The sequence below is a fragment of the Trifolium pratense genome, linkage group LG2 (genome assembly GCF_020283565.1).
Source record: "Trifolium pratense cultivar HEN17-A07 linkage group LG2, ARS_RC_1.1, whole genome shotgun sequence".
NCBI lineage: Eukaryota > Viridiplantae > Streptophyta > Magnoliopsida > Fabales > Fabaceae > Trifolium > Trifolium pratense.
In genome coordinates this window covers 33,528,556-33,544,083 of record NC_060060.1, presented here as the reverse complement: position 1 = coordinate 33,544,083, position 15,528 = coordinate 33,528,556, and the positions used below count along the sequence as shown (strand labels likewise).

At 32.2% G+C, this 15,528-nt stretch overlaps 2 protein-coding genes across 5 annotated transcripts; both read right to left on the bottom strand.

Moving 5' to 3' along the window:
• Positions 1-3,056: 3,056 nt before the first annotated feature.
• On the bottom strand, positions 3,057-8,976 carry LOC123910662 (protein FAR1-RELATED SEQUENCE 5-like). Of its 4 annotated transcripts, none has more exons than XM_045961836.1 (6): positions 8,600-8,976; positions 4,698-6,952; positions 4,548-4,586; positions 4,398-4,463; positions 4,190-4,303; positions 3,057-4,102 (listed from the first exon to the last, which is right to left on the bottom strand). In XM_045961836.1, coding segments are annotated over exons 1-6 (2,814 nt in total). In that variant the 5' UTR covers positions 8,601-8,976; the 3' UTR covers positions 3,057-3,763. The 4 variants fall into 4 exon arrangements, with proteins under 4 accessions (XP_045817792.1, XP_045817794.1, XP_045817796.1 ...); XM_045961838.1 differs by having other exon boundaries at positions 4,698-6,947; XM_045961840.1 differs by lacking the exon at positions 4,548-4,586 and having other exon boundaries at positions 3,461-4,102.
• A 1,296-nt stretch (positions 8,977-10,272) lies between these two features.
• Positions 10,273-15,022, bottom strand: LOC123910661 (fructose-1,6-bisphosphatase, cytosolic-like). Its single transcript, XM_045961835.1, has 12 exons — positions 14,749-15,022; positions 14,456-14,503; positions 13,196-13,270; positions 12,975-13,036; positions 12,803-12,869; positions 12,182-12,295; positions 11,634-11,720; positions 11,464-11,534; positions 11,292-11,357; positions 11,130-11,216; positions 10,719-10,794; positions 10,273-10,522 (listed from the first exon to the last, which is right to left on the bottom strand). The coding sequence occupies exons 1-12, from the start codon at positions 14,905-14,907 to the stop codon at positions 10,406-10,408; spliced, it is 1,029 nt and encodes a 342-aa protein (XP_045817791.1). The 5' UTR covers positions 14,908-15,022; the 3' UTR covers positions 10,273-10,405.
• Positions 15,023-15,528: the final 506 nt, after the last annotated feature.

Genomic DNA, 15,528 nt, shown 5'->3' with positions numbered 1-15,528 from the left:
GTAGTTTTTAAGGTGAATTCTTCGGTACACGTATTATGTGGACGTGTACCGGTACACCGCTGAGTTGGCAAGCATTTAATGCATATTTTATTCCTTTATTAAGTTTTTTATTTTTAACACTATTTTTCAATATTTGCAAATGTATCCTTCACATTAATATAATCATCAATCATGTTCCACAATAAATCAAAGCATATCAAATCTTTCAACTTAGTTTTTTTTTTTTTTTTTAACAAGATTTAAATATTTTAATTCATGAGTTATTAAAATGGCTTTCAATATTTTCACGGTATGATTAAATTCATGGTCATATAAAATTTGTATCCTATATCCTTTATGCATGGTATCCTTCAATTTTTTTCCGAATAATTGTTTTAATATTATTAGTTTAATATTTATTTATCTTTTTTTTGTTTACATATTTATTTACCGTTTAACCATACATTTACTTTTTTTACAAAAAAAAATATAATTTTTAATGTGTATATATTTTATTGTAATACTATTAATTTTTAGTGGTTCGTAATATTTTATAGGATTAAATAAGTTTTTAGCCTCTGCAAAATTATTAAATTTAATTTTTCATATTCATAAAAAAATATTATATTTTCATCCATACTAAATTTTTATGCATGCAATTATATTGATGTTGTTAAGTTGATGTGTATTTATGATTATTTTGCAAATATGTATAGAACATTATAAGAAGTTTGTCCAAAAATAAGGAGCTCAAAATTTGATTTTTAGGTCAAAATATTTGTTACCTTTATCTTGATATTTTGATATAGAAAATTCATATTTAATTCATACTCGTTTTGAAAAATATTAAAGTTTTGAAATGAACTTTTTATATTGTTCTATTCTAGACATGCTTGATTGTTAAAATTTAAATTCATAAGTTATTGTTAGTCCAATTAGGTGATATTGAACGACTTGATTGAAAAAATTTGAATTCTTTATTGAATGTAAGTATAATTAGCTAGTTTACATATGAAATATGTTTCAAGTTGAATGGTTTGACGAATAAATTTTGATTTCTTTAGTCAGAATCGACATTATTAGTTGAGGCTTAGAAGTCATTTCTTATCAATTGAATTTCTTAAGTCATAGTTAATCTAATTAGTTGAGGTTTAACTGTTTGATTGTCGATATTTGAATTTTTAAGTGTTTCCCGTTCTAATTTGGTCAAATTGCACAGTTAACTTGACAATATTTGATCTCTCTAGTTCCTTTCAGTCTAGTTGGCTGTGACTTAATTACTATTTCATAATAACTAGATTTTTTGAGTAATAGTTACTCCAACAATATGAGATTAAATCGTCAGATTGTTGAAATTCAACTTCTTAAGTGTTTATTATCCCAATTAGGTCAAGTTGAACATATTGACTAAGATGAAGTGATTCCCTTAGTCATATGCAAGAAAACAAACTTGACTAGTATGCCTAAACAAATGAATACTATTTTCATTGGTCGGAAGCGACCTCAAGAGGGTTAGGTCAAACTCACTGAGCTTTAGTGTGTGCCATCAAGTTCAGTCAACCTTTCAGGGTGTGGAGGTCTTCTCCGAGATAGTAGCAGGGTTTGTCTAGTTAGTTATGTCTGCAAGCTTGGAACTTGTAATACGCTCAATGCGGAAATGTGGGGAATGTATATCGGTATGGATTTGGCTATGAGACAAAGAATTACGCACCTTCAAGTTGATAGTGACGCAAAGGTGCTAGTCCACATGGTAACAGGAAATTGCACCATTAAAGGAAACATTTCTACCTTGGTTCGGCATATTCGTGATCTAAAAAATTATGAACTGGCAGGTTCATATAAACCGTACTTGGCGTGAATGAAACAGATTGGCGGATTGACTAACTAACTTTAGTCTATCTCTAAACTTTTTTAATTTGCATGTTTTGGAGACTCCCTTAGAAATCTTTAGAGACTTCTTTTTGATGACATATATAGCTCTTGCAAGCCTTAGAATGTTCATTTAACTTTCTAATTTTCCGTTTTTCTTTTAGCCCCCTTTGTACACAAAAAAAATTATTTAAAAAATAGCAAAAAAAAAAAAAATTGACACAAAAGAGAGATTTGAACCCTTGACCACTAGTTAAAAAAGCATACAACATACCAACAAGACAAACAATCACTTTAGTACTTCATACCATTTGTTATTATTTTATATTAATTAATATTTTGTTATATATTGTTTTTTTTTTAAAAAAAAAAAAAAAAAAAAAAAACCTTACAACTAAACCGCCTATTCTGCCGTCAAGCGCAGGATGAAGAAAACAGAACACACTAAACCGCATCTCTAACCCTATTCTGCCGTCAAGCAGGATGAAGAAAACACAACACAATCTTTCAACTTTGATTTTCTTCAAAAATACTACCTCTAAACAAAAATTGACAAAATCTTTCAACTTTGATTTTCTTCAAAAATACTACCCTAACCCTTCTATATATAATCATGGTATCACCCCTACAAATTCACGCAACAAACACAGTGTATTTTCTTTCATTGAAATCGCTGTCACTGAATGGAGGACGGAGAAGCTTCCTTTACGTCACCATTATCTCACAAAAAGATGGTTTCTGACGTAAAAAAAGAGGAGCGTTATAAGGGAATATCGTTCGTAGATTTACTAGACAGGTATATGTTTGTTCTTTTTAAATGTGATTTTTTTTCGGTATATTATTATATGTATACTAGTTTCAGCTTTTGTTGCCTGCGTTTTTGTGTTTTGCTGTCTTGCTGCTTGGTGCTGTTGTTTTGGTTCTTTTTGTGGCCAGTTTGTGTCTTGCATCTGTTTTGTACTGACTTTTTCTCATTAATTGATATTTTAGCCTTTTTCTAAATAAATAAATCGACATGTATATTGTTGTTGAATTTGTTTGTAAAATCTGTATGTAAGCATCTACTTAAAATAAATTATTAAAACAAATTATTGAATGAACTTGTAGCCCACCAAAGAAGTTTTTGAAAACAGAGAAGGTTCTTGAAGAAGAAAATTTTGATCATTGGGATCCTTGTGCTAAAACAAGCCCGCCGATAACAAAGGAGGTTTTTAAAGAAGAAGAAAATTTTGATCATTGGGAGGTAATTAATTTATAACTTAAGTAATATTTACATATTTCACAAAGTGTTTGTCCATAGTTTTAAAAATTTTGCCAATTTGAATAGGACCAAACACAAGTGTCTATGGTGATAAAGTCAATTGATGACTTTAAGGAAACTATACTGACCATGTTAAGACAACCTGTGGAAAAGCTGGTAACACCTTTGACAAAGGAAAGTATTCGACCTTTGAAGAAGGAAAAACTTAGTAAAATCTTTTCACCATATGCCAAAGATGGCAACAAATATGTGCAAGTAACCACCACTCCGACAGGGTGCTACATCAAATCCAGCAAAACATTAGTTGGTCCGTCTATCCCCGATGTAAGTAATTTACCTCTGTGTTACTCGTTTGATATAACCATCATTCTTGGCATCCATTATTAACTCATTTTATTTGTCATGACATTTGTGAATGCAGTGGTTGTCTTCACTCTTTAAACCAAAGGAGATAATGAATCTAACCTCCGACCAATGTGCTATGGCATCTTACATATTTGGTCGTTCAACAGACGAGTTAGTCATACATTTCACATTGTATTAAAAAAAAATTTACTTAAAAAAATTCAACACTATGAGTGACATTAATTGTACATTTATCTATTAATTTTGCAGCAAAGAGGTTTTGATACAACCACGTGTACCATTTATCTATTAATTGATACTCACACGTGTATAACGAGGGAAATCATGTGTTCTGCTTTGTCGAAGAAAATTGTTGTCTACTGGTGGAAACTGGGGGAAAATTGGTGAACTTTGATTTGGATGAAATTGGGGGAAAATTGGTGAACTTTGATTTGGATGAAATTGGGGGAAAATTGGTGCACTTTGATTTGGAACAAATTGGGGAAAAATTGATGCACTTTGATTTCGAACCCCATTACATGTGGTGAAATAATCGGCACCATACCCTACACCATAGTTCCACGTTGCTTTCTGACGTTCCATTTTACTAGTGGGATTACCAAATACAAAACCATGTCTCATAACATTCTGAAACAAATAAGGACATAAGATAAACATAATATTATATCTAAATGAACTTTTATTCTCCTAAATTCTCTATAACAGATTACTTACGCTGTCAATATTGAATGAGTGATTTGGATTGACAAAAGCACTAGCCCCTGGAATGTCTTGTTCATTTGTATCTGACATGTTCTCCTTAGGTTTGTTGGACTTCTCTTTTTCAGCCTAACATCATGTCGTAAAAGTGTCAACAACCAGTAAGGCACATAATTTATATGAGATTCAATTGAAAGATAAACAAATAAAAATGTCACTTCACTTGTTTTGAATTAGCAACAGTGGCGCGTTTTCTCTTTTGTTTACTACCACGGTTGTTATGAGCAGCCTGCACTAATAGAATATATTAAAATTGAATACATATAACATGAACATATATAAAGCTAGATAACAATGATGATTGTATGCATGCCTCATTTATGTCATCATTGAGATTCTGGCTTAAGGACACCTGAGCATAAACCAAATATAGTAAAATTTATATTAATTACAAGGAATAGAACATAGCTAACTTTTTTAAAGTAAAAAAATTAACTAAGATAAATCACAATAACAAACTTACATTGAAATCCATCGACTCGTCATTAGGTTGGCCAGCTGAACCCTCACCCTCGACTTGATGTAGATCACCAGGTGCATCTCGTAACGGACATGTTTGTTTGTTGTGATTAGGTCGTTTACAACGAGTACAATATCTATTGCCGCGTGATTTTTTGTTCCTACGAGGGGCACCCTTGCTCTTGACGTTTTCGGGATCACCAATAACCGACGGATTGGCATTATTTTTATTATTTCCATCTTGATGCCTCCTTATTTTCTCAAGCAAATTGTGAAGTCCTTCTATAGCCTCTTTATAAGAACCATCATGTTTACAAGAAACTTCGCACAAAGTATTGAAAGCAGCAGACATAGCCCCACGACGAAACATGAACAACTTTTCAGAATCACATTCTTCGAAAGACGTAGTTGATGATATGTAGTCATTCTTTGCTGATTTAGTCCACCTCTTACAAATTAAACTTTTTGGAAACACATTAATATGCTCGTGCCTCATGGCACAAATAATGTGAGAACATGGAATTCCTTCGCGTTCAAACAAACTACAGTCACATGAAAATATATTTTCCACCTTATCAAGACGAACTGAAATATTCAAATTTGGATTGCAAAATCGATTCATCTTCAACGTGACATTATTACCAAGCTCAGTCCGTTCAATGACATTCAATGCACCTGCCCCTTCTATCTGTTTTTTAACTTCCCTAAACTTATTTCTTGTAAAGACCTTGGAAGCATCGATCTCAATCCCTTCTAAAGCATTTGTCAACACAGGCTCATAATATAACGAGTTGAAATCAGACAATAATTCATTATGTCTGTATTCTTTCACTGCTCTTTCAAAATTATGAATGAATTCAACAAGACTGTTTTTCTTTTCCACATACCCCTTGATAAATGAATTGATACCTTCACAACGAGATGTAGTCCTTATACCACAAACAAATTTGTCTCGCATGTACGCACTTGCCCACATTGTCTTCGTCTCGTAAACTTTTTTAACCCACTTGTGGTTTGATACATCACAATCATCGGTGATCCTCTTCCACTCAGTTTCAAATTTCTCAGGGAAATAATCAGCATACATCAATGAGTTAAACTCTTCCACAAACTTTGGACTCTTGACATTTTGAATAGCGTTTTGATGTAAATGCCAAGAACAAAGGCGATGAAATGCATTTGGAAATTCAACTCTAATAGCTTCCCTCATTGCACCATCGCCATCAGTAACAACTACTCTGGGATGTTTTTTAAACATTGCATCTGACAAGGTATTTAAAAGCCATTTATATGTCTCAGTCGTTTCATCAGAAATTAAAGCACACCCAAAAATTGTAGTTTCACCATGATGATTCAACCCACTGAAAATAACAAACGGCTTGTTGTACCTGTTCCTTTTGTAGGTTGTGTCAAATGCAAGCACGTCACCAAAACATTCAAAGTCAAATCGGCTAGTTCCATCTGACCAAAATAAATTTTGTAGACGACCATTGTCTATTGTAAACTTCGAATAAAACATCGGTTCATTATCAGCTTTAGACTGGAAATAACACAAAGCAGCAATAGCATCCCCATTTTCCCTTCTAGCCTTAGCTCCATTACTAAAGTAGTTATAGAGGTCTTTCTTGATGAATCCCAAACCTTCGTGACCACCTTTCTGAGCCATCATAAAACCCAAAATATGACATGTTCTAACTCCACATGTATGCAAGCCATCAGCGAGCGCTTTATCAGCTTCACTCAATCGACGATACTTAGGAATACAATGAACGAAACGTCGTGGAATTAACTCATGATTATGAACGGACTCAAATGTAACAACTCTCCAACGCTTAGTCTCAACATTATACGCCACATGAATCCGAGCACGACAATCTGTTCGAGTTATTGGCCTTGGCTCCCTGCGCCGGTTCACCCGCAACAAATGGCTTTTATGTCTCTGACCTCGTCTATTACAAACTAATTGGCGCTTAACAATATTCCCTTCCATATCAGATTCCTTAAAATCTTTTCTTACAGCAAACCCATGATATTCAGCATACATTTCATAAAAATCAACAACGTTTTGCTCTGATTCAAATTCCATCTCTCTTATATCATCATCTGTGAATTTATCTATAGGTGTGTAACCATCCAAATCATCTTCTCCTTCCTCGTCATGCATATCATTACCACTGTTCATTTCAACATCATCAGCATCTCTACCATTATCCATGTTTGCTTCACAATTTGGTAATCCTGATGAGTTTGTTGTCTGCACTACAAAAAATTATTTATCACTAAATCAAAAATGTTTTTTTTTAGCAGCATAAATAATGATATTATTAAGCCCAAAGCTCTTCACAATTTTTATTACAAGATTGGAAAAGAAAAAATTGAAATTATGTGTTTTTTATATATCAGTGAGATAAATCCAGCTTTTTATACATAATTGTTTGAAGAGAACATGGCGCTGGATGAAAACTAAGCATTTGGCACCATTAAAGAACACTATACCCTAACTATGTCATAACATGCAATCTTCAATAAGACAGTTGAAACTTGAAATTAATTGGAGAGCAAGATATAAAGTGCACAAGAGTGGTCTTCGTGGTCTTTGCAAATGCTTTCTCTTATCTGTATATCTATGTAGACTATGTTATTGCATGAATGAGACAAAAACCAGAGGTTGCTGGTCTGAGTAAGAAGGTTTAATTACCTGCTTTATATATTAATATGTACTAATATAGAACTAACAGGTGGATGGAATGAAGGGCCAGGATCCAGCAGCAGGCACCGCAGCAGAGGTTGCCGCTGCTGAGGATCCAAATCGCCGCTATGTCTGCTGCATAAACCTTTACCGTTGGATTAATCCAGTTGCCTAGATTAAAGATGATAATGTGTACTAAACCGCTCCTAAAAGCAAAAGAGATGATCCGTCAATCGGTGCACACGAAGACGCCAATCAGTGCATGACGGCAAAGACGAAGACGCCAATCGGTGCACAGCGGCGAACACACGAAGACGCCAATCGGTGCACGACGGCGAACATAGTCAAGTCGTACTCTATAGAGAATCCACTTTGCAAGTGGCTGTGCTGAAGTTTTCAAAGGACTATTGATTGACAACAGTCAAGATGGAAACTGTGTTACAAACCTATGCAGATACTGTAATAGCAGATCACTCTGGTTATATGGAATTTAAATAGGATATTTTGTATGGAATTCAGTGTTATATTAACAAAAATGCTTTAGAAGGAGGATTTCTACTGTATTGAAACTACCAACTACTAGTTTATTCCTGTCACATGGATATTGTGAATCATGGATTTTGTGTTTAACTGTTTATGTACCATGTTAAGTTTACTCTGCTAGGAAGCATCTGGTGTTATGTAACCAGTTATCTATCTCTGTGTTTGTTTCCCCGTTAAAAAAAGCCAAACCAAACTTCGGCTATTAGTTATGAAAGAAATTTTAATCTAAAAAAAAAAAAAAATGCATAAAAACAAACCGCTGGGAACATAACAGCAAGCACAAAAATCCAGCCAAACAAAAAGCTTATAACAAAGGAGGAGAACGCAGGAAAAACACTAAGGGGGTAACGGCAAAGGAGGACTACAAGTCACACAACAGCAAGTAGAAATTAGCGCTGCATACACTCCAACGGACACCAATTCCATTCATACAGTACTAAATCAACAATGTGAATTAATAAGAGAGTATGCAAATAACAAGGATCAACTATCATAACTTTCGGCAAGTTTCAAAATTTACAGTTTCATTGATTCAACCATTATAAATTTGATAAGCTATCATAACCCACTTAAGATAAAACATAATTTTGATGATGTAACTACATATACTTCAATTTACTAAACTAGGCGCATATATTGTGATACTAGAAAGAGGTAAGGTGTCGAATACTCACTCAAAGGTCGGTGGCGGCGGGGAACTCAGGTTACAGCGGCGACACGATAGTGATTCGGCGTGAAAACTCGTGTGATTTCGGTGAGAGCATGTGATGCGGCGGATCTCCCCTTTACAAAGCAAGTGAAACTAAGAAGAGAGAAGAAGACCAATTTCCCAAACTTTCAACAATCCTAAAAATAGAAGATTCAATAACAGAGAATTAAGACAACAAAACCCTAAAAAGCGGCGGTGAAAGAAGAACTACGCAGTGGAGAGAGGCAGCGCCGCCGCCGGGATGAGGCCAAAATTGGACAGAGTTTGTGTTTCAGAGAAATGTTTCCACCGTAAAAAAACCTTTGACAGAGAAAGAAATGTTTCAGCCTGTAACATTTATTTTTTTTGATGACTACTGTAACATGTTTTAACATTTTAAAATTACAATAATTTCCATGGTGTCATTTTGAAATTTTTGTAAATTAAAAGAGTAATTTGGAAAACTTATATCTAAATAAGTATTAAAATGACATGTTAAATTATGATTATATGTGGACGAATTAAATTTATACACATCAGCAGTGTACCGGTACACGTCCACATAATACGTGTACCGGAGTGTTCACCAGTTTTTAAAGGCTACGAAATTCACTTTAAAGATGAATAAATTGAGTGTTCAAAGTTCGAACTTCGGTTCGTGCACTTTTTTTTTTTGTCGACTGAATTAAGCTCACGAAAACAATTATATAAGAAATTTAATGTTTGAAAAGTTAAAATTCACAAGTTTCAAAAAAATATTTTTATATTTACTTTTTTAACATGTTAACATTCTCCTTATTTGTTTGTATGCTCTATAGGGTTCTAGTAGTTAGGTGTTTCTCGTATTTACGCATTTATTCGTTGGTAGTCGTTTGATCAAGATCAAACAGTTTATATTTAAATTAGATATTTGGAATTATAAATTAAAAAACAATTTTTTTTTTTTAATATTGGATCAAAATCAGACAGTCGTCGATATCTCAATGCGTGGACACATGACATCATAGAATCCAATTTCGTAAACCATGATGTGCATATTCTATGTAATTTCTCGCTCTTGTTACATTTCTGTTCTTTCTGTAAAAAAAATTCAACCATATGATAGATAGATAGATAGATAGATAGATAGATAGATAGATAGATAGATAGATAGATAGACTTTGCTTCATTTACTTGCTCCATAAAATTCAACCATATGATAGATAGATAGATAGTAGATACACAACTGATTCGAGGTCATTTTACAGTCTCTCATGACAAGCTGTTTTTACTTGCTCATTCTTTAGCCTTAATTCATTTCAAGTCAAAGTTTTAATTCACATCTTCATTTCAAACAAAACATTAAACCCTTTGAAATAACTTTTTTTTTTCTTTTCGATTATGCAATCGTGAATCCTCGTCTATGAATCACAAACATATCTAAAATTAGACATTTCCTTGTGTTCAACTCATGTCGGTGTTCGACAACTTTAAGATTACACTTGTCCCCATTTTAGACACGCGTTGGTGTTTGATGCCCTTATGACACTCGAACGACACATTATCAAAAACTCAAGTAAGTGTGTCTCCAAAGTAACATTGCATTGCGCAATGCGGAGAAGTTAACACGATATCAACTTGGTTTTTGCAAAAAGTGCATAATATTGTGACTAAATTTTTTTTCTGATGTAGTAAGTAGCCCAAGCTTGTGCTTTAAAACAATAGAAATGATTAATAGTACAAATAAGATTTATACAAAAAGGCCAAGAAATGAACCTCAAACAATTAAAAGATACACAAACTGAGTTTATATTCATGCACCATTTGCTTTAGATTCAGCATAAAGCTCTTTCATTTTCTCAATTTCATCATAGCTTCCAAGGAATATCGGTGATCGATCATGTATTTTCTCTGGAACCAAGTCAAGTGCCTGCAAACCAAAATAACATGAGATCTAACATATGTAAATATTGATCAACCGGCCTATAAGCTCAAATATCAAATACTATGATTCTTGATAATATACAAAAGAATATATGATTCATGTTCATTTAAACTTTGAATTGTTGTAACTACATGGTTTATGTAAAAAGGTAATCTAATAGAGCAAAGGAAAATAGTAATACCCTTTGTTTTCCGGTGAAAGCTTGACCTCCGGCTTGCTCCATCAAATATGACATTGGAAAGACTTCATACAGAACCCTGATTTCATAGTCGAATTTCATAACCATAATTATTACATGTGTTATTGCTTTAAAAAGATATAAGAATTTGTCGAGTTCTCATATTTATTTATGTAAAATTGCATATGGGATTACGCCATACGACATCCCAACAATTTAGGTCATATGAAACTCCTATGAGACTAGTTCCTGAGTCGACAATGTAATGTCTTATTTTTCGCATAGGGTTATGATGTATTGTCAACAAGTACATTACGACTTAAGGAATAGAACTTTTCTACGGGAGAATCATGTTGCTAACTCTCCTGACACCAAATTCGAAATAAACATACCAAAGCTATGTTAGAGTCTTACCTTAGCTTTCCATTTGGGCTTTTCTTATCAGCAGGATACATGAAAATACCGCCATATAGCAATGTCCGATGTATATCAGCTACCATACTACATTGTGCATTCTTTGTTAGCAGATAAAATTAAGACATTTGAAGGAAACTTGCAAAGTTCAGAATCATAAACCTGCCAATGTATCTAAGAGATTTTGGTGATGAACCATCTTGTGGAAACTTGCAACTTTCAACATATCTAGGAAACAAAATTCCAAGGATTGAAATTTATCAGAGGACTCATTTGAAAATTAATTCAATTATTTCATAGTACTATGTAATGTAACATAATCTTCAAAACTTACTTGGTGGTTGGTTCATCCCAGTTTTTGGCATTTCCCTCATTCACTGAATAAATCTTTCCTTTCTTTGGTATCTATTCAAATAACACATTACAACAAATAAAATTCAGAATTGTCTAAGCCAAAATCTAATAAACTTATTTACCAATTTGAGATCAACATAATGCATGTACCTTAATGTTTGGATGAGTCAATATGAACTCTCCAAGTGAAGGATCAAGTGTAAAACCATTCACTCCATTTCCTGTGCTAAGCACAAACTACAATTTCACAGTTTATTCAATCAGGATCAAATATTTGTGACATGAAAAATGGATCAATTTCATAATAAAATGTTAGCAAATTTCGGTTTACCCCCTATAATATTCTTTTTCGATTATACTCATGTAATGTTAAGAATCTTGACATTAAAGTTAATCGGAAAAAGAATAAAAAATATTATAGGGAGGTAAATCGAAATTTGCAAACGTCGCAGGTAAACATATTTTACCCTAAAAACTAAAACAAAAAGATAGTAGCCTTTACACTGGCCTCCAATGCGCATCAAACATTTTGCAATTACTTTTAAATTACGGTTATGAAATGGGCTTATTTAAAAAATCATATATTCTTATTGAATGTCGGTGTAAAATAAATAACAAGTAGTTTCAAAAAAAACTTTTTGGTATAATTCAAAACTTTTTAGTATAATTCAATTTGCATGATTGGTGCTTGTTTTTACCGTGCAAGAGCTTCCATACATGCAGTAACCAGCTGCTACTAAACTGCTTCCAGGTTGCAATGCATCTTCAACAGAAACATTATTTGTATCCTTCACCATGTAAATACCAAATATCTATATGCAATAGGTAAATGCTAGTTATTAATATGATAATTTCTAATTTGATGATTTAAAATAGGTCAAATGTATCATATGGTTTTTTAAGTTTCACGTTTATAACAGTTAAGTCTTTAAGTTTTTTTAGATAATAAATAGGTCTATTAAGTTTGCACTGTTATCCTTCTGGTTATCCTTCGCTACAAAAACTTATGACACTGTTATTCTTCCAAATAATCTACTCCAACATATGTTTTTCTCATCAAAATACTCATCATGATGCAAGTTAACGTTAATCGTCACGATGCAACAAGGTAATGGAAGTTAACCAGAAAGGTAACCGTGCAACAATTTAAACTTAAAAGACCTATTTATTACTTAAAAAATTTAAACAGCTTAACCTTTACCTAAAAATTTAAAGGAGGTAACCGTTACAAATATGAAATTTAAAGGACTCCTTAGATGTATTTGACCTATAAAATACACAATTAAGTTTCGGATAAAATAAAATAAAAAAATCCTTACAGTTCCTATTGAAACACCGCAGTCAATGTTTGAGGAGCCATCCAAAGGATCAAACACAACAAGGTATCTTCAAAATAAAAAGGAATTTGTTAATTTTATAAGCACATATTCATATGATCAATATATATGTATGTAATTTGATTTGACAATGAAATTAAAATATGGAACTGACTTGCCACGCTGTGCTGGTGGCACAATGATAGCATCTTCATTCTCTTCAGAAACAAGAAGGCACTGCCAAATAAAATGCATGTGAATTAATCAAAACTCAAATTTATACCAAGAAAATGATAACAAAGTTTTTTATAAAAAAAATAAATTAATAATAAAATCTATGGAAATAGACCTTAAAAAAATGTTACTATTAAAGTATATTTGAGTTTGTAGATTTACCGTGCGTCCACTGCTGATTAAGGCCTTCACAAACACTTCATTAGAAATCACATCCAATTTCTTTTGCTCCTCACCCTTAAAAAGATAAAATTTTATGACCATAGTTAATAACAAATTAGAAATGTTAATTGATGACATAGTACTCTATATGTCATCAAACTATGTGGACCTCCATGAATTTGTGAGATGGATTTCTAAAATGTGAATTTGGAAGGTTGCCAAAAAAAATACATTTCATGATGTTGTGTATATACAATGGCTCTGTTTGATATTCAAAATATAAGTACATGAGTCATGACACAAGACAAAACAACACATGATAAAGTTTAAGGCGTTGAACAAATTTTGTTTTTGTATGATGTTTCGTGACAAAAGGTTATTTTGGTATTTTAGACAACTTATACAGAGGACAAAAAATTGTCTCATGATTTAGTGGGGGACAAGAATTTAGGTTTTTGTCCAATCCCTTAACCCCCAGTTTGTCTGTCCCAAGAACAGTTTTATTTTCAAACACAATACAACTAAAATTATCATGTCCAGTCCTTATTTTTTAGGGAATCAAACGCACCAATGTGTTACTTTCGTGAGCCAAAATTTTGCCGAAATTCTTGTATCTGGTGTACGGGAATAATTGAGCAAATTTTATTCTCTATATTTGAAGGGGATTCATAGTTATCTCTGTTGTATTTAGTCTTTATAAATCGGTGGGACTAATCGAATTTAAAATTTAGTACATCCACATGCACCTTACAATTATTTGTGCAATCATCATCACAACTTTTTTCAAGTTATTGCAACATTTCCAATTATCCAACATAAGTTGACTCCTAAATTTTAACGGATAAAAGAATGTGAGTTCAGAATACAATATTAAATAGATTTAAGAATTTAAGAATATGCATCTTCACTATTGTCAACGAAAAAAAAATGCATCTTCAATGTAAAATAAACATTCCATGAAGATGCATTATTTTGTCACAACACTCCACTTTTATATCATCAGTTAATAAGCTTTTTTTTTAATGTAAAAAAAAACACATTATTCTCCATTTATAAAATTAGATTAAAAAATTAGATTGTGTGACATACTGACATGTCACATATTAACATGAGAACATGAGCACGTAAAGAAGGAAAATAATAATTATTTTTCACTCAATATATATAGACGGAAAATATATTTGTTTTTGACACATATAGAAGGAAAATATATTTTTTTACTAAAGAAGGAAAATATTAAAAAACAAACAGAGAACTGACTTGAACATTGGTGTCTCCAGCAAGTCCTAGGATTTTTGCCAATCCTGCCTGTCATTAAAAATAAATTATAAAAATATTAAACCAATGCAAAAAAAAAAAATTAGAAATAAAAAGAAATTATAAATTTTCTCTTTCAAAAAAATATGAATGATTTCGATCCCCGTAACTACGATCGGAGGAGGCTAGAAGAACCACTAGACGTCATAACTTGACATTCAAACCAGATTAAACTGGTGGCAACAATCGAGAAAAAAATATATATGAATGATCGAATGAATCACACACACACGTACCTTGTTAACGGAAGAGCAAACAAATTTGCAGCCAAGAACAATGTGACTGATGAGGATGGTGAAATCACCACGTGATTCAGCATACTTTGATTGCTCATTAAGAACAAACCTTGTTATTGTCATCAAATCAGTTCTATTTGCATCCCCTTCATGATCCATTATGAATGAATTCACAATTTCTTGTTGTGAAAAGTGGTGAATTGGGTTGAGAATATGAACGAGGAGGATACAGAATATTTATTTATATGCTTGTGCGTATTTTAAGGCAGTGAAGAAAGACACAATTTGTTTAGATTTGGAATTTGGAATAATATATAAAAGGTATTGTCAACAACTGAGATAAGAACAACACATAGATCATGACCTGTTATTATGGATGAATTAATCTCATTGCGACTCTTTTACACTACTTATATTATATTTTTTACATCACATTATGGAAGTGATAAGTACATCACTTTATTATTATTATTATTATTATTATTATTATTATTATTATTATTATTATTATTATTATTATTATTATTATTATTATTTTCATTTTCACAACACTTATTGTTACAATTTATATGAATAATTTTTCAACATTATAACATAAAATACCACATAATACCTGTGCATCGCACGGGTGTGAGACTAGTCCCACACCCGTGCGATGCACAAGTGTTATGTAATATTTTATATTCTAATGTTGAAAAATTATTCGTATAAATTGTAACAATAAGTATTATAAAATGAAAATTATAATAATAATAATAATAATATAAAAGTGATGTACTT